The 19,640-nt window shown below is 44.7% G+C and overlaps 1 protein-coding gene across 3 annotated transcripts in view; it reads left to right on the forward strand.

The window, feature by feature from the left end:
* Znf521 (zinc finger protein 521) overlaps positions 1–19,640 on the forward strand; it is a 281,029-nt gene that overhangs the window by 117,353 nt on the left and 144,036 nt on the right. For all 3 annotated transcript variants that reach the window (XM_060377652.1, XM_021645481.2, XM_021645482.2), the window contains one exon: positions 4,086–7,438. In XM_060377652.1, coding sequence (XP_060233635.1) covers positions 4,526–7,438 — 2,913 coding nt within the window. In that variant the 5' untranslated portion in view covers positions 4,086–4,525. The remainder of the gene's footprint in view (positions 1–4,085; positions 7,439–19,640) is intronic.

Below are 19,640 nucleotides of genomic sequence, written 5' to 3' on the forward strand. Positions count from 1 at the left end.
ACACATCCTCATCCTCTTCCCTTTGGCACAGTATTTTTATTTCTGGCTGCATTCATCAGGCTTGGAAGGCAAACAGTGTCTGGGATCTTCAGTACTTCTCTTCCCCAGGGCAGGCTATAAACTTAGACTATCCTGCTCCTTTGGATGACGGGGTGACCCTGCCAAGTGTGCCTTTGACTCTATAAGCAATCGGTGGGATAAAAATCCCCTCCACCTTTGCTTGCTGCTCCCATGCTGGCGGGTGAGGGGCTGAGGGCCCACATTGCAGTGTCACAAGGATACTTTGTGCTCTGGAGCCTTTCTGCTGTGGTGGTCAGCACTTTTGCCCATAAGACAACTGAACAGGTGGTGTTCTGCTGCTAAACCGAGTTTCCAGCTGTCCTCCACGCAGAGCAGGCAGAATCTGGTGTTCTGTCCTCTCTGGCGGGCTAGAGAGTGACTGATCCTGAGATGGAGGTCTTCCTTGCAGGATATGGCCGTTTCGATGCCAGAAGATGGTCGGGAAAGCCTGGCTGGCTAACAAAGACAGGCCTTCAGCGGCTGGGTGTAGCTGCAGTTCTACATCCCCTTTGGCAGCTGCTCAGAGGCCACTGCAGTGTGGCCAGCCAGCAAAATTAGGAAATAAGGACCTCTTTTATTTACTCAGGCTGCTGAATCATGGGCATTCCTGTCTGCTTGGAGAAAAATCAGGCGGCTCTGCTTTCCACGGAAAGTCTCAGGAGTGCCGGAGACTTTCATCTCAGAGTGTTCACACACTTGTTTTAATGTGCTTTATGGAAATGGTGAAACTCAGCAAGTGCAGTTTCTGTAGGAAAACATCTGCACTAGCTATGCACACACGTTTGCGTCTTTAAATAGCCTTTTAGGCAACGGAGTGAGCTCCCAGCAAACTTTTTCCCCCATTGTAAGATCTTGCCTTCGCTTTCTGAGAGTGAGGGAGTGTGAAGTGACTGATTCCAAAACCTAAAATTTAGCAAGGACTCACAGAAGTACCTCATAGTGAAACACATGTGAGTTTCCAGAACGCAGAAAGACAGTAAGTGACAAAGCAGAGAAAGCTCCAGTAGATTTCTGAATCTGGAGTTGAAAGAATCCAACATAGTTTTGTTTTGTTTTGTTTTGTTTTCATGAATCAGGAAGTGAAATTGCACTTCTTCAGTTTTCACTGGCAGTTGAGGTGTTTAACAGGGAATCGGCTAGAGCTCATAGATAAACTGGCAGGCACAGCCCACCATGCGAGTCTTGAGTAGCCAGGACACCATTAGCAAGTGGACCAAGCTCTACGGGTTTAGTTTCTAGTTTCTTTCTGTGCCCGCACATTTATAGCACTGGCCAGTGAGCCTTCTACTATCTTGATTCCAACGCGAAAATCAACCTTTTGGAGAAGTGGCCTTCAGTCGCATATTTACTCATTCATATTCTCCTTCCCTCCATCTCTAAGAAAAACCCTCTTGTCCAGGATTCCCCCCTGCTCAGTCCACTCTCTCCCCTGAACTGAGATGTATGAGTTTTATAGGTGATTATTATGTTCTTAGGGTACAGGGATGAGGCAGGGCAGAAGAGCTTTCCAGTCCTCTGAATTCCAGTCAAAACTTGATCCTAAGTACATCTCCTTCAACATGTTAATGAAATTTCAAGCTTGAGAGAACACTTACATAAGAGGTGGAGTGAAGCACGGACCCAGACAAGAACTTGATTTAAACATGGTGTCAAGGATTGTACTTCCTTTCTTCCTTTGTAATAATGGCTCATTGCCTCACAATTCCTTATACATACCTGGTGTCGGGGACTGTACACTTTATTTTTACATGGCCCATTGCTCCACAATTATTCATACATCTGCAATAATGATACATCATACCCAGACATAGTCTAGGATTTAAAAATAAATCGTCTTGCTTGAATTTCAGGCTCACTAGTTCATTCCTTACCAGTCTGGAGGCGCAGTGTATGCTTATTCACTACTTTCTCCAAATGTGCAAATGAGATGATGTGTTTGAAAATATTTTAAAGTAAAGCAGCAGGATTTAAATGTAAAAGACAAATGTGAAATATGGTAGGATTTAGAACTTAGAATAAACTTATTTATTCTAAAAATTTATTTATTTATTCTTGTAAATTTATTAATGATTGCAATTGGAACAGTCTACAGAAATTTTGGGTTATTTCAAGGATTCCAAGTGTATGTACTTTTTTAAAGGGAAAACTAAGTCATCATGGGTTACTTTTGCTGTTGTCATCTTGATTTTTTGTCTGTTTGCTTTTGTTTTTGTTACTTGCTACCACATATACTTGTCATAAGTTGAGTTTATCTGCATATGTGTTTGATGTGTCCATATAACTCTTACCTGCTAATATCAAACCCTGTGTTAGCATGAGGGGCTATGGAGTCACACAAACAAGGAGACGAATCATGAGGTTTTCAGCTTGCTTTGTTGAAGCGGGCAGGGATCCAGGAATGGTGTTTGGTTGTTTTCTCAGGGTGAGAGGGCTGCCATCTGGCATCGATAGTGAGATGGCCTTGTCATCAGTTTCTCCACGCAGGAAAGGAACGATCCTCATCTGTTTCCTGTGGATAAGGAAGAGGCTGACAATCTAGTAAAATCTTGTTACCTTAAAGAAAGCAGACGTGGAATTCATTTCATGAAGCCTGCCCCTCTCTGCTTTTGTGTTCGCCAAGCCGCCTGTGTGTGAGCCTTAGTGTTGAAGCATTTAACTTTCTGGATTCTGTTCCCATTGAAAACTTTCAGAATATTCTAATTGAACCTGTATTTCTAACAGAAATGCTGCCAATCCCCTGTTCCCAGCTACACTGCATTGTCTTTAACTTTTGTACCTTTGAAAATATTATCATTTGGATTTTGAACACTTTTAAAACTTCTTCTGACCTTGAGAGAGAAATTACAAGAAGCAAAGCAGAGTTTTTACAGCACCTTTTGAGACAGCCATATTTTTTCCCTTGGCTGATAGCAGAGCAGCAACAGTGGGGGAGGGGCACGCCATGTAATCTAAACACCCCCCACCTAATGTAAACTGAACGTAGAGTCCCTTCACGCATCACATGCTAAGCTGTATCTGGCTGGCAGCCTTGTTTGTCTGCTCTTTGTTGCACATAAATCTCTCAGCATTTACCATAATCATTTATCACTTTTCCTGTTTCCAGTTTTTCACAAGTTGCTTTGTCTCTGCTCACCTCAAAGCGCGGGTCCTGTTTAGCTAAGGAAGTCCAGGCCACTGATGCTTTTCACAGAAGGAAGAAATGGTTGGCCACCTCTTGAACTTTTCTAGCAAAATACACGATTACAATCTGGTCCTCTTGAAACTCTCAATTTTTTTTCTTCTTGATCCTGGCTGATCCTAGCTGTATGTAATATCTAGCATTGCCTTCTAACATTTAATAATCCATTTTTGGCCTATAGTTTTTGAATCTTTCAGTTATTGAAGAAAACCTGGTTGTCTTCCATTACACAAGACATAATTATTATTGTGTTTTCTGTCTCCTTTCATGTGCTTACTTTTTAATATTTTTTTGCTGAAAGCAATAAGGTCTGTATCAATAAGAACCCCATAAAAGACTTTTGGTCTTCAGAATTGCCTTTTTATAGAAAAACAAGCAAAATGCAGAGGGAATTTTTTATTAAATATTAGACATCTGGGTTGGCTGCATTAATTTTAAATCACTCCTGTAATATTTCCTCTTTTCATTTGCTTCTTCACATGCTCACGGAATATGCAAATCATTTTAGAATGGATACAAAAGAAACATTAAATATATTAAAATCTGTATTTTAATAAAATTGTCAATGTGTAATATATGCCTCACTTCTAAGGAAAAATGATACAAAGTAATAAAGGGGTAATTTAGACATAGAACTATTTAATATCTTTTTATATTTTACAAACCAGCAGAACGTAAATGATGAATAAAAGCTTGGGGCTCAGGTTTGAAAATGTCTCGCTCAAACGCTCTCCCCCACCCCCGAAAGGCTCAAGACAGCCTGTGTGTCCATGTTGAAATGGTAGCAGTGACTCACTCCTGAATTCCCAACGCGTGTGCTGACATGTCCCATTGCCCCTCATTGCAGATGGAGTTGATGTTGAGGACGACCCCACCTGCTCTTGGCCAGCCTCCTCTCCTTCCAGCAAGGACCAGACTTCCCCCAGCCATGGAGAGGGCTGTGATTTCGGAGAAGAAGAGGGCGGCCCTGGACTGCCTTACCCGTGCCAGTTCTGTGACAAATCCTTTAGCCGCCTCAGCTACCTAAAGCACCATGAGCAGAGCCACAGTGACAAGCTTCCCTTCAAGTGCACCTACTGCAGCCGGCTGTTCAAACACAAGCGGAGCCGCGACCGCCACATAAAGCTCCACACGGGGGACAAGAAATACCACTGCAGCGAGTGCGACGCGGCCTTCTCCCGAAGCGACCACCTGAAGATCCACTTAAAGACTCACACGTCCAACAAGCCATATAAATGTGCCATCTGTCGCCGCGGCTTCCTGTCCTCCAGTTCCTTGCACGGACACATGCAGGTTCATGAGCGGAACAAGGACGGCTCCCAGTCTGGCTCCAGGATGGAGGACTGGAAGATGAAGGACACTCAGAAGTGCAGCCAGTGCGAGGAGGGCTTTGACTTCCCGGAGGACCTCCAGAAGCACATCGCGGAGTGCCACCCGGAGTGCTCCCCAAATGAGGACCGGGCGGCCCTCCAGTGCGTGTACTGCCACGAGCTGTTCGTGGAAGAGACGACCCTGCTGAGCCACATCGAGCAGGTACACGGCGGGGAGAAGAAGAACTCGTGCAGCATCTGCTCGGAGAGCTTCCTCACGGTGGAGGAGCTCTACAGCCACATGGACAGCCACCAGCAACCGGAGTCCTGCAACCACAGCAACAGCCCCTCCCTGGTCACCGTGGGCTACACCTCCGTGTCCAGCACGACCCCGGATTCCAACCTCTCGGTGGACAGCTCCACCATGGTGGAGGCCGCGCCACCGATCCCGAAGAGCCGGGGGAGGAAGCGGGCCGCGCAGCAGACCCCCGACATGACCGGCCCCTCTAGTAAGCAGGCGAAAGTCACCTACAGCTGTATTTACTGCAACAAGCAGTTGTTTTCCAGTCTTGCGGTTCTGCAGATTCACTTGAAAACTATGCATCTAGATAAGCCGGAGCAGGCCCACATCTGTCAGTATTGCCTGGAGGTCTTGCCCTCACTCTATAACCTGAATGAACATCTTAAGCAAGTTCACGAAGCTCAGGACCCGGGCCTGATTGTTTCGGCCGTACCTGCCATCGTTTACCAGTGCAACTTCTGTTCCGAAGTTGTCAATGACCTCAACACCCTTCAGGAGCACATCCGGTGTTCTCATGGCTTTGCCAACCCCACCGCCAAGGACAGCAATGCGTTCTTTTGCCCCCATTGTTACATGGGCTTTCTCACTGACTCTTCCCTGGAAGAGCACATAAGACAGGTCCATTGTGACCTGAGTGGCTCCCGGTTCGGGTCCCCCGTGCTTGGGACTCCGAAAGAACCCGTAGTGGAAGTCTATTCCTGTTCCTATTGTACAAATTCGCCCATATTCAACAGTGTTCTTAAACTGAATAAGCATATCAAAGAGAACCATAAAAACATTCCCTTGGCCCTGAATTATATTCACAACGGGAAGAAATCCCGGGCCTTGAGCCCCTTGTCTCCTGTGGCCATAGAGCAGACATCGCTTAAGATGATGCAGGCAGTGGGAGGTGGCCCCGCCCGCCCCGCCGGCGAGTACATCTGTAATCAGTGTGGTGCTAAGTACACGTCCCTAGACAGTTTTCAGACCCACCTCAAAACCCACCTGGACACCGTGCTGCCGAAACTGACGTGCCCCCAGTGTAACAAAGAGTTCCCCAACCAGGAGTCCCTGCTAAAGCACGTCACCATCCACTTCATGATCACCTCCACCTACTACATCTGCGAGAGCTGCGACAAGCAGTTCACCTCGGTGGACGACCTGCAGAAGCACCTGCTGGACATGCACACCTTCGTCTTCTTCCGCTGCACCCTGTGCCAGGAGGTGTTCGACTCCAAGGTGTCCATCCAGCTGCACCTGGCCGTGAAGCACAGCAACGAGAAGAAGGTGTACCGCTGCACGTCCTGCAACTGGGACTTCCGCAACGAGACGGACCTGCAGCTGCACGTCAAGCACAACCACCTGGAGAACCAAGGCAAGGTGCACAAGTGCATCTTCTGCGGCGAGTCGTTCGGCACCGAGGTGGAGCTGCAGTGCCACATCACCACGCACAGCAAGAAGTACAACTGCCGCTTCTGCAGCAAGGCCTTCCACGCCGTCATCCTGCTGGAGAAGCACCTGCGCGAGAAGCACTGCGTGTTTGAGACCAAGACCCCCAACTGCGGCACCAACGGGGCCTCGGAGCAAGTGCAGAAGGAGGAGGCCGAGCTGCAGACCTTGCTCACCAACAGCCAGGAGTCCCGCAACAGCCACGACGGCAGCGAGGAGGACGTGGACAGCTCGGAACCCATGTACGGCTGCGACATCTGCGGCGCCGCCTACACCATGGAGACCCTGCTGCAGAACCACCAGCTCCGGGACCACAACATCAGACCCGGGGAGAGCGCCATCGTGAAAAAGAAGGCGGAGCTCATCAAAGGGAATTACAAGTGCAACGTTTGCTCGAGGACCTTCTTCTCCGAGAACGGGCTCCGCGAGCACATGCAGACGCACCTGGGCCCCGTCAAACACTACATGTGCCCTATCTGCGGAGAGCGCTTCCCTTCCCTTTTGACCCTCACCGAACACAAGGTCACCCACAGCAAGAGCCTGGATACCGGAAACTGTCGCATCTGCAAGATGCCCCTGCAGAGCGAAGAGGAGTTCTTGGAGCACTGCCAGATGCACCCGGACCTGAGGAATTCCCTGACTGGCTTTCGCTGCGTGGTGTGCATGCAGACTGTGACCTCCACCTTGGAACTCAAAATCCACGGGACCTTCCACATGCAGAAGACTGGCAACGGGTCCACCGTGCAGACGGCTGGGCGTGGCCAGCACGTTCAGAAACTGTATAAGTGCGCGTCTTGCCTCAAGGAGTTCCGTTCCAAGCAAGATCTGGTGAAACTTGACATCAACGGCCTGCCGTACGGTCTGTGTGCCGGCTGCGTGAATCTCAGTAAGAGCAGTAGCCCGGGCCTCAGTCTCCCTCCTGGCGCCAGCCGACCGGGCTTGGGCCAGAATGAGAATCTGAGTGCCATGGAGGGCAAAGGCAAGGCAGGGGGACTGAAGACGCGCTGTTCGAGCTGCAATGTCAAGTTTGAGTCTGAAAGTGAACTGCAGAACCACATCCAGACGGTGCACCGGGAGCTGGTTCCAGATGGCAACGGCACCCAGTTGAAAACACCCCAAGTGTCGCCCATGCCCAGAATCAGCCCCTCCCAGTCAGATGAGGTAACTCGCCTTTCTCCCCTTTCTCACATTTGCTATTTCCCCTCCTTCCAAAGCTACCCCCCCATTCTATAGTCAAGCTTTCCACGGCTTTCTCTACTGTTGTCCCTTGTGCCAAGAGATGTGTAGTTTGAAATGCAATGTTTTTCTCCCTATAGCCATTAGCTAGCAATTACTTGGTTCCTGATAAGTAGCATTTTGGCTTGAATGGTGCAAAATAGGACTAATTCCAGTCTCCCTAGGACATTGTCTTCTCTGTGACTGAAGAGACTGGCTCTCCTGCCAATCCTACTGAGATCTGGAATCTCAGCGCAGCCTCTCCGCACACCGAAATCCCCAGCTATGACTTGTGTGTATAGCAAGGAGATAATGATACAGGAGTAAGATAGTATGAGCCAACGTGTTGGCGTGGAGTCAATTAAAAAGAATATATGTATTGGCGGGTAACAAATTAGGCAGGGGTGTCTTTTTAATTCAGCACTGTCAAAACTCACTGCTTCTCTTTGTCTTCTGGGTAGCGGGGAAAATACTTTTGCACAACAGGACTGTTTCAAAGAGCCCACATTTATCTGCTTAAAGACACTATCTCAGAGCCTTTACTCTCTGGGTTCCAAAATTAATGTTTATCCCCTCCCTGAGTTTCAGAGTACTGCATCTCCGTGTTTCCTTTGGCAGAATAAGTACAAGAAACACACTCATTAATGATGCAATTGTAGTACTCTAAACCGTCCTTCCTCCAAGCCGAACAGAGGAGGGCTCGGCAGAATGTCATCGCTTCCGGCTTTATCACCTCCACTTCCCTACCTGCTCCTATCTGGAGATCCATCCAAATGAAAACCCCAGGGAGATCCTTGTCCCTTCCGTGTGGGGTTCCTGGACGTCCCTTATCTTGTCTTTGCACTCCAACTCTCTCGGAGGGCTCCCGGCATCTCCCCGCAGATAGCCATCAGGCAGCCAGTAGGGGAGAATGGAACAGGCAACTCAGAGCCTGTCCTCACCGGATGAGGCATCTGTGTGACAGGCAGACTCCCAAACTTTGAAGCTCTTCTCCCATCTCCCCTGCCCGAGTCAGTCTGCACTTTCCTCTCATTTAAATAAATGAAATCCTTTCAGACTGATGGAGACAGCTGGAAGAGCATAGTTCGGACAGCCGTTCCTGGCTCGGGTGTCGCATCCAATCCAGCAGCCCCTGAAACAAGTGGCACTTAGAACTGTATGAAATTTGTTCTCTCCTCCCCAACTTTATTTTATAAGCGTTTAAGCCCATAGCATAATGAATGTGTTTATGTGCTCATGCAGTTTACCAGATTAGAGCATTCTCCCTCCCTCACTCCCTCCCTGTCAACTTCTTCCCCCTTTCCCTCTTCTTCTCTCCATCATTTTAAAAATCTACCTAAGCCACCTGAAAGTACACTGCAGGTATATTTTGATATCTCCTTAGACAAGGATATTTCTTGCATAGCCATAGTATCATTGGCTAAGGCAAATAGATTTAGCCATATTAGCAGAAACTAGATAAATCCGGAATCTCTACCACAAGAAGGGCCACGTTCAAATTTCTAGTCTGTTTCTAAAGTGTTTTATGCTTTTAAATATTGCAGACTAAGGGGCTGCAAGCACTTGGGTAATGTGTGCTCTGCGAGTGTGGGGCCCTGAGTGGGATCCTCAGAACCCCACAAAAGCCAGCACGCCAGCAGGGGCGGTGGAGAGAGGAGGGTCCTGGGTTTACTCGCCAGGGAGCTTGCTGGAACAGTGGAGCTCATCTGAGAGGCCCTGTCTCAAAATATAATGTGGTAAAAGATGGAGGAAGACACCCAGTGTCGACCTCTGGTCTCCACTCAAACACACACACCCCATATATGCACACACGTACATACACCACACGCACAAATTTGAGATTGTTTTGAAAGTTACAGAATAAGCATTCATAAAACATTTATGCAGAGAATTGCTTGCCTTTTTTTTTTCTTTGTAGGTGTTTGGATATCTGTGCTTAACTTAAACAGCCTGTAAAGATGGATCAGAATGACTGCATTAATGTGTGTGTAACTGTGATTCTCTGTATTTACAATCAAGACTGGGCAGCTTGTTTTTTAGTAGATTGCTTCTGAAAATGTCCGTACCTGTTTTTTCTTATGCGTTCACGGCTTATACATTCTGATACTTGGAAACGGCACTATTTATTTGTTCTACTTGAAATGGAATCCTTAAAAAATGAAAGCATATGAAGAATATGAACGAATTAAGTCAGTTAGAATTACTTGTCTGGAAAAACATTCTTGGCCTCTTTTTTTCCAGGGCCCTGTGCTTCCTAGGCCAACACTCTATCACTGCACTAAATCCCCAACAAGAAAACTTATCCTCAAACCATGGCCTGTCTTTTAATTGGTCCTGAAATAGTAATAATAGCTAGAAAGGTTATTTATAGTCTACACTTTCATAAATCACTAAAATATTTTTAAAATGCTTATATCCACAGTGACGGCCTTGAAGTATTTAGTTATCAGTGGTCAAAACAATGCTTATGTAGTAAGTTATCTTCTTTTGAAACTTTATTTTAAAAAGCTTACAACGATGACCTTAATTGATCAGATATTAAGATTTGGTTTGTAAATATTTCCTTTTTCATAACTATCTGAGTTTTTCTTTCAAATACATTCATCACCATTACTATTGCTATTTTAAAATTCTTTATTCTATTTCAGTTCTAAAGTTGTAAGTAATATTCTCAAATTAGGAATACACATGTTATTTGGAATGACTGAAAAATTACCTAAACATATATAAAGGCTTCTATTTAAATAATCCTACAAATATAATATGGCAGTGGGAAGAAATGATATTATATAGTATTTATTTGTTTACATCCTTGGTTAGTCATGTTAAATGTGTTTTCCATTTTAAGTGATAAGTTTTCCATTTTCTTGGGGGGGGATCATGGGGAATGCCAGGTAAAAGAGAAGTTACTATATGACTTTGCCAAAAGCCCAAAGGTGTGTCATTTGGGAATGAATTTTCATGAATGAAGTGTGAGTTCCATACCTGTTGCCTTAGACGCCTTGGGTTTTCTGAAGGCCCCTCTGGCAAGGCTGTTATTCTCATCTTTTCTTGAGGCTTAGAAGGGAAGGAAGATGACAGGAGACAACAGAGCCCAGACACAGGTTTTTTTTTTCCAAGAGTTTAGATTTTTCTGGACCGTGACTTATGATCACACAGGGCACTCACACTCATGGGTGTCTGTCTGAGACTGAAAGGCTCCCCATAGGGTCACATAGTTGAGTAGATTTAAATTTATATATAAATCTGGAGATAGGCTGCCATACAGTCCCTCCCACGGGCACAAGACAAAGTGTCTGACACTCACAGAAGGCTAAGTGTAGGCAGCAGTCACGTAGTGAAAGCATCTGCAAGTGGACCCCAACCCATCTCCCTTGCCTGATATCTTTCGAACCTCTGAAAAATGTTTTCTTGTGGTTTGCTCCCACGATTATTCATCGATATCTCCCATGAAATTTTGCCATACCCCATTTGAGGGAAGCCCTCTCCTTGTTGCTCCTCAGGGGTCAACTGTGATGTGAATTTGCATATTGCCTACCATGTCCGGGGGTGGGAGAGCTCGTCAGAGAGGAAGCGCACAGGCTGTCTACCTTGCCAAGTTCCTTACAATGTGAATAAATGTGAGTTATCTGGGTTTGCTGATGATGGCCGGGAAGCCCCATTAATACCTCAGAAGGTTGTCACGTGGCCTTACAGCTCTTCGATAGATGTTGAGAGCAGGTGTCCTACTGCCTCTGTCTATTGTGTTGTTTTGTTTTTCAGGATAATTTGTAGGTTTGTCCCACAGATCATTTCAACTTGCACAATCCGTACCAGTGTTTTGAGTTTACTCTTCCAAGGGCCATCGTTATTATCAAAAAGGGACAACGGGGGCTGTCTGATCCAGTCACTGCATTTTAGCAACAAGCAACCAGGCATGTAGCTAGTAAGCAGCAGGCAAGACAGTCCAAATCTCTATCCCAACTCCAAATTTGGGCTCTGTATGATAGTGGCTGGTTCTTGCTGAGATGGGGGTCTCATGCTGGCCTCAAATTTACTTTGTAACAGACCGTCCTGGAACTACTAGTCCTCCTCTGTTCATTTGCCATCACACCTGGCCAAAGTTCTCCTTTTTTGCAGTTCCAGGCACTTTATTACAGGTACCTTCCAAGCCCAGGCATTTGCCACAAGCTGCTGTCGTGTGTCCAAGCCCTTTTATGTCCTCCGTCATTTCTCCTCTTTGCAAAGGGTCCTGAGCATCCGTCACTGGCCAACTGACTTCTCCACGCTGCCTTCTGGCAGCTCAGTTATTATTGCTGCTGAGGCATTATTGCAGTTGAGGTATTATTGCCGTTAAGCTCATCTTAGTCATCTGTTGCCTTTCTCAGAAGCCCCTGTCTTGCTCCCTGGCTCACCTCACCCTTCTGTGAGTGCCCAATAGCCTCCTCCTTGGAGGTGCCACAAGTCCGTGTTTGCATTGCTATTCTGGCTTTGAGTGCATCCATCCTGTGGCCTCAGCCACCCCCATTGCTAAAACTACCACATTAAACCTAAGTCTCTCCAAGTTTTCCTTCAGAGGCGGACCTCTGGGGACTGTCAAAAGTGTGCTAAATTTGAGTATAGTTTTTGTTTACATGCTTATTTTGTCAATATTCACTGGATGTAAAATCGGTGCATTCTTTTGTATGGGACTTATATCTCAATGAAGATAGTGCTAATTAATTTTTGTCTGTTTAGTGTGTGTTATACATTTGTGTCCAGGAGTGCATTTATGTGTTCACACTGCTGTGTGTATGTGTGGAGAAAAGAGGTGGACACCAGGTGACTTCTCCTCCCTCTTATCTTTTGAGATGGTATCCCTGTCTGAGCCTGGTACTCACCAGCTGGCTAGAATGGCAAGTCAGATAGCATGGAGACTCAGCTAACTGCAACCACCCCCAGGCTGTGTTACTGGTGAGCATCACCGTGAACACTTATGTGGGTTCTGGGGATCCAACCTCAGGTCCTTATGCTTGTCCAGAAAGCACTTGATCGGCTGAACCATCTCCTCAGCTCCTTAGTGAAGCTAACTGTAAGGAACAGTGGTATCTCCAAGTCAGATCCTTCTGCTGAGTCTTGGACTCAGTCTCATTTGTCTGTTGGACACCCATAGATGTCAAACTGAGCAGATTCAAACCTGAACCCATTACCTTCCTGCTAAATTCTTGTCACTACTGCATCTCCTGGTCTTCGACGTTTCTTCCTTTATCTTCGCATCGAGCTGTCTCCTTGTTGGCCATCTCCAGTTCAGTTTCCGTGTATTTCATAAATCAGTGCTTCCTCAGACCCATTCACCGTATTTCAGTTTCCATTTATCTTTCACCGAACCACTGGAATAGCCATGAACTCGCCCCCTCTGACTTTTATTCTGTTTTCAATCCCGTTGCACAAAGCTTTGAGAACAAGTGACCTAAAACGCAGGTCTCCAACCTCGTTGCTTCCTATCGGAGCTTTTGAAAGGTTCTGCATCTCCATGTACATAGGACAGCACATTCATCTTTTTTCTTGTGGCATATAAGAGTGTCCAGGTTTGGGGTTCTGAGTTTCTCTTTTTGACCCTCACCACATTATAAATTGGAAGCGCTTCAGTCTTCACACATGCTGACTCTTGCAACAGCTATCCTGCCCTCCTTATAAAATATTGTTTTTCTTCTTTCCTCTGCAGTGGCTCTGCCAACTGACCCACTTTTGGAGGTCAGCCATTCCAGAAGGCCTCCTCAGGAGCCTCGGTTCCCACCAGTGGCATTTTCTAGCCTTTGTATGAACTATGCACATGATACCTAAGTACATAGAACATCCTTCACAACCTGTTTACATTGCTGTTTTTCTCTCACGGGTTCTTGAAGGCACAAACTTGGGACACAGCTCACAGCCCTAATATCTAAAACGGTGCCAGGCTTTTTGTAGGCCACTGCCCTGCTTCATGGAAACCATGGGACTTGCATCTGCCTGGACATTCCCCAAACGCTTGTCAAGGGTTGAGGAAGCCTCTAGCACAGCGATGGCAGAGGACACATACTTACTGCAAGGCCACCATTATGTTTTCACCCCATTTCAACCCAAATGATTGTTTCATCCAACCCCTGTCTTGTGAAAACTCCCTTCCAAGGCTTTCAGGAACAGCTGCCAAGGCTCCTGCCCGGCAGCCAATGTTTGGTCTCCAGGACGGAGAGAAGGGCCCTATGCTTCCCTCTTTTCTGTAGCACCACTCACAATGCCAGCTCTCTCTTAAGTGTCCCTCCGAGTTTGTGACACATCTGACCAGGCTTTTTTCCCATTGCTGCTGGGAGAGGCTTTTTTTTTTCCTGGTATAGTCCAGGAGGTGCATGGCTTCCCTGTGGTCTGTTTGTAACTTTCGCCTACTCGGCACAGGCAGCTGACCTGCTCCTGGGCAGTAACTGTCTCCCACCCAAATACTAACCAGGCCTTACCCTGCTTAGCTTCTGAGATCCAACAAAACGGGTCATGTTCAGTTATGGCCTTAAATGGCAGTGACTGTCTTTATGCTAAGAATTTGTTTCCCCCTTCTGCCCAGAGTACCTCACTCTGAGTTATGTGGTCCGCATCAAGTTGTACTTACCCGTATGGATCTCTTCCAGATAGATTCTCTCTCCTGCAACCCATTCTTCCCTAAGACACTCATGATTGTGGTAAATGGGAATTCCCTGTGCCGTGTACTCAGGGAAACCCTGGAAGTCCTTCCTAGCCCCCCTGCCCCTCCTGCCTCTTAGGAAGCCCCTGGAACAGGACTTCTAACTAGAATTGTCAAGATGTCTGTCCAGTGTTGCGCTCCACCTCCAAAGTCATTGTCTGACTTTACTTGGCTCCTCATGAATTCATGTTCTTCATGTTCTGCCTTCTAATGCCTTCTTTGGGTCTCCGCAGGGAATGTACACATATAAATTAAATGAAGCCAATTAACATTCTTCAGTGGCTTCTGACTTCCTCAAACAAATCCCACTATCTTGCCAGCTTATGTGGCTTTCTAGGCCCTTGGTAAACACAGTCCAACGAACATAAGTACTTCAAAGTAACAACAACAAAAAAAAACAAAACAAAAAAAAAAACAAACAAAAAAAAAAAAACAAGCAAACCAGCGCAGGCCAGGGGTTCTCAACCTGTGGGTTGTGACCTCTGCGGAGGTTACATATTGGCTATCCTGCATATCAGATATTTACATTACAACTCATATCAGTAGCAAAATGGCGGTTATGGAGCAGCAACAGAATAATTTTGTGGTTGTAGGGTTACAACATGCGGAGGGAACTGTATTAAAGGGTCGCGGCCTTCGGGAAGTTGAGAACTAGTGTCAGATGTATTTGAGCGTCCGTCAAATGCATGATAAGTTAATTTATAGATGGACTGATTGTTTTTCCAAAATGTGCTCTGATGCTTTCGCGCTACATGTGATGTAAGAATGCTAAAATATTTTCAGATATTTTGAAGTTTCCAGCTGTTCAAAATTCATCTTTAATATGAAAGTCTGTTTCAAGTGCCTGAGAGCCAAAACTCTGTCCGAAAAGTTCTTGTATTGAAAGTGGCAATGTACATATTAATAAGTTTAAAAGGCTGCCAATTTCTAGGTTTCTTTTGTGTTGTTTTTATATCATAAGAATTTCCATATTAGGCCCCAAAAATACAAAGTTGAAAAAAAAAAAAGTAAGTTCCTTTTGATTTCAGGTTTTGATACTAAGTTTTGTGGAGCTGTTGTATAAGGAGAAAAAAAAAGTTAAGCTCCCTGTAAATAAGCCACATGTAAGAATTAAGTGGGAAATTTCTATGACAAAATGAATTCATAAGACTCGAGACGTTCTTGGGATACATCACATTGCTTTGCCAAGTCCAATCTGCCCTCCAGATTTATTGTTGTGTGTAATAATTGCTTGGTGTGTACCAAAAGAGTTAATGGCCTTGGCATAAATATCTGGGCGTGGGGCCTAGAGGCTGAGACTGGCACGCTCTCCCTCTCCCTCTCCCTCTCCCTGTCCCTCTCCTCCCTCTCCCTCTTTCTCCCTCTCCCTCTCTTCCCTCTCCCTGTCCCTGTCCCTGTCCTCCCTCTCCCTCTCTTCCCTCTCCCTCTCCCTCTCTCTCTCTCTCCCTCTCATCTTTGTGCCAACCCCCAGAGCAGCTTGTATTGATCATGGTCCCACAGGCAGCGACAATCCCTAGGGTTATCTCTGCCTCCCTCCAGTTCTGAACTTTTTTTGCTGGTATTTTCATTGTTTTGCCATGTGCTTTGAGAAGTTCAAAGCTAGGAATGTTTTTGTGCGTAACCATTTAGTGTGTCATATTTGGCCTTTAGGTTCAAGGTTAAAAAAAAGCTTAGAATCACTGTATGTACCTTCAGAGCTCTATGTAAGAGGAGATTTTTACATTTTTACTGCAACTGAATCAAGTTGGAAATTATAAAATAGTCAAGAAGTTTCTGGAAAAATAGAATGATGCATTCCAAATCATTTTACCTACCATGTGGCACTGGTGTGGTTTTCTGTTGTGTCTACTTCGAATTTCTAGAAATTGAATATTTTATATATGTGAACTCTTCCAGTTTCTTATTTTTTAAAAATAATTTACATTTATTTATTTTATTCATTGTTTATTATTTGTGTTTTAACAGAGCCCATATACATGTGTGTGTTTGCATGGGCCAAGTCTTCTGCACAGCTTGCAGGGGTGGCTTCTTTCCTTCTACTGTATGGCTTCTGAGAAGGTGAACTTGGCATCAAGTACCCTTACTTCCCTTACCCTTAGTCTTGCTGACCCTCTGTCAAATATTTAAGAAGAAGACTAAAAAGTGGGTTCCTTGCAATGATACTTTGTTTTGATCTTTAAATTGTTCTCACCTATAAATCCTTTGATTCTGGAGCTAGAGGAACTGCTTGGTGCTTAAAAAACCTGGGTGCTTTCACAGCAGATGTAGGTTCAGTTTCTGGCATCCATATTAGGCAGCTCACAACCACTCACAACCAGGCGACCCAACCTCCACAGGCACCTCCATGCACATGGTACACATACAGACACATGCACATTAAAAAATGGAAATGATCTGAATGTCATGAACTCTCTGCTCTTAATCAGAGTCATTTTCCCAATTATGATTCCATAAAAGTGCAAAGAATTAGCACTGCCACTTTGAGCTGAATTCAACCAGTCTTCAGCACTTCTGCAAATATTAGTGGTTTGTGGTCCTGCTCATCCTGCATCAGATCCGACTGGAGATTTCATTCTCTCCTCTTGGAGGGTGGTGTCTTTCTCCTGGCCATCCATGTCTCCAGCCTTGCTTTTGTTTCCTGTGTGATCTCAATTTCCAAGCACACCAGGCTGGTCTTTGCTGGCCTGCTGATTCTTGCTCTATTGTGTCTTTTCTCTTTGTATTGTGTTTCTGTACCAGTTTCTTAACTGTTTCATTCATTCTCTTCCCATCTTAAAAACAGGTGTCAGCAATTTTAAACATTTAAGGCCACATAAGTCATATTCATTAAGCAGAAAACAGATACATATTTAAAAGAGAAAGTTATCTTTTAAAAATTCATAAATTTCAAGTTAAAAAAAACAGGCATGGCACAAAGAACACTTAAAAACAGAAATGAAAAGTACTTATATCTGGTGGCTGGGTGTGATGCATGCCTGCCATAGCAGCATTGGGGAGGTGGAGGCAGGAGGATCAGGATTTCAAGGGCATGCTCTGCCTTGTATAGAATTCCAGGCCAGCCTGTTCTACATGAAACTTCTCTGCCAACCAAACCAAAACAAAACAAACAAGTATGTTTTAAAACATACAGCTAATACAGGACTTAGTACATTATTTGGAAATAGAATGCTGTGTTAGAAAATAATCAAATTTTACTGATGAATTAAAAATACAACCTGAGCCCTGATAGAAGAAAGCAAAGAAGGAATTGAAGCCCAAAATGTAGAGGAAGGAAAAAAGTGACAGCTAAGACCAGAGCCTACTAAAGAAGCAGCATGTGAACGGCCAAAGGAGAGCAATAGCACACACACACACACACATACACACACACACAAAAAAAAAACACAAAGAAAAAACTAAAACAGAACAATCACTGATGAGGATAACATGAAAACGAAGGTCGCAAGTAATCTTAGGAAAGAAAGGAGTCGTAACCTCAGTAGTAGGGGTTGAAAGACAAGGGGAGAATAGCAAACACATGGACATAATGGACACAGTTAGGCAATGTTTCTCCAACTGAACCAACCTCTCTGAAAGGAGTAAACTGTCACACAAGTGCTTCAACCACCATCATGTGGTACATGAGTTAAACAACAGCTTATTTTATGCCTATCAATGCATTCCTAGGTTTATAAGAAACGGGTATTTATTTCAGAGCTTTGTTATAAGTTCTGAAGACTATTCATACAGTTTTGATGCACATGCCTTTCCAACAAGCATAAATCAAAGCACCCATTGACACGGACTGAGTGAGTAAGTATACTCTCCTCATGCAATGAGTCCCTCCCGTGTGTAGTGGAATGACACAGCAACACGGAATGGCCTGTTATTACACAGCAGCCAGCATGACTCACATTCAGAGTGTAGAAAGACATAACCGGCTATGTATCGAATCTCACTCTAGTCATGCAGAATTCAGGAATAGGGCAAAGCAATCTATGACGACTGAGGTCAGAATCGTCATGTCTAGGATGGAAGCTGCTGGGGAGGGGTAGGAAGAATTCCTGGAGGTGATGGGAGTGTTCCATTCTTGTTCTCTATGATGACGAATAATGGGGACACCCATATGTGAATTTATATATAACCACTGCTTGGTTCGTGTGGGCCTGTTGCTTCTCATTTCAACTTGTACCCCTAAAGCCAGTTTAATGAATAAGAACAATCCATTATATGCATACATTGATGCTGCTAGTGTCAAAGTTTTTGTTGTATGGAATTGGCGTTGGAATCCTGTAAGTCATCAAACCAGCTCATGGAGAGGCAGAGAGAGAGAGAGGGCGAGGGAGCAGGAGGGAGGGAATCTCGAATTCAAAAGATTAATAAATTCTTGAAAGTCTTCCCACAAAAAAAAAATACCAGACCCAGATGGCTTTTAGAGTGAATTCTAAATGTACACGTCAATGCCAGAAAATACAAGACAGAGCAAATACTCTGTTATAATGTCGATATCAAAACCAGACCAACATGGTGGGAAAGAATAGCCTAGGTCACTTTCAGTCATGATTTTGCATCCTAAAATTTTAAGCAAAATATCAATAAAATGTGTGTCAAAATAAGGTTGTGTTATTATAAAGTGGGATCCTCGAGCGCAGAAGATGGGTTGGAACTCAGGAGGCTGAGCAATCCACCACCTTGACAAATTCAGCAAGATACATTACATGTTCCTATCCAGGATTCCAGACAGAAATACTCACTTTTCCCCCCATGCTTAAAAATACTAAACTGGCAACGAAATAAAACTTTCCTTGACCTAATGCAGACTATACCAGTGTCAACTTTAGCAACCAATATAAAGTAATAGAGAAGGAATTAGGCTTGTGGGCAACACGGCTAACAGAGCAAGTCAAGTTTAAATATAGAAGGGCAGCTCAAAATGGAAAACCGCTTGACTGTCACATACAGGGTGGTTTTGTTTTTGTTTTTGTTTTTGTTTGGTTTTGGCTTTGTACATAAAAGTACCCAAAAATATCTTGGCAGACCCTGTCCCAGATCAGCCTCTATACAGCCTCAGCTACTGATGCAAACAAATCTTACTCAATTCATGTGTTATATATTCACAGACTAACAAAACAAAAACCAGCAAAATATGAGTTGTAAATACTTTTGTTTACAATAGGTAATAAGAGTGTATTGAGAGATAAACTTTATAAAATATATAATCAGTTAATGTAGGGAGGGGTTAAACAACTTTGAGAGGTGTTTTAAAAGTCCTGGATAAAAGATGAGGTGCAGTGTGTTTGTATATTGGAACCCTCAGTATGATGGGGCCTTCAGTTGCCCTGAAATTGGCGCAGTGATTCTTGCATTGAGAGCTTTAGCAAAGTTTGTTTGTTTGCTTCACATTCAAGGTTTTAAATCTTATAGACTTGCAAGCAATTAAAAAATGCCTGTAGAAAAATGAGAGCCCAAAAGGTGTGACCACTCTGGACACCGTGATAC

The sequence above is a fragment of the Meriones unguiculatus genome, chromosome 2 (genome assembly GCF_030254825.1).
Source record: "Meriones unguiculatus strain TT.TT164.6M chromosome 2, Bangor_MerUng_6.1, whole genome shotgun sequence".
In the NCBI taxonomy this organism is placed as follows: Eukaryota; Metazoa; Chordata; class Mammalia; order Rodentia; family Muridae; genus Meriones; species Meriones unguiculatus.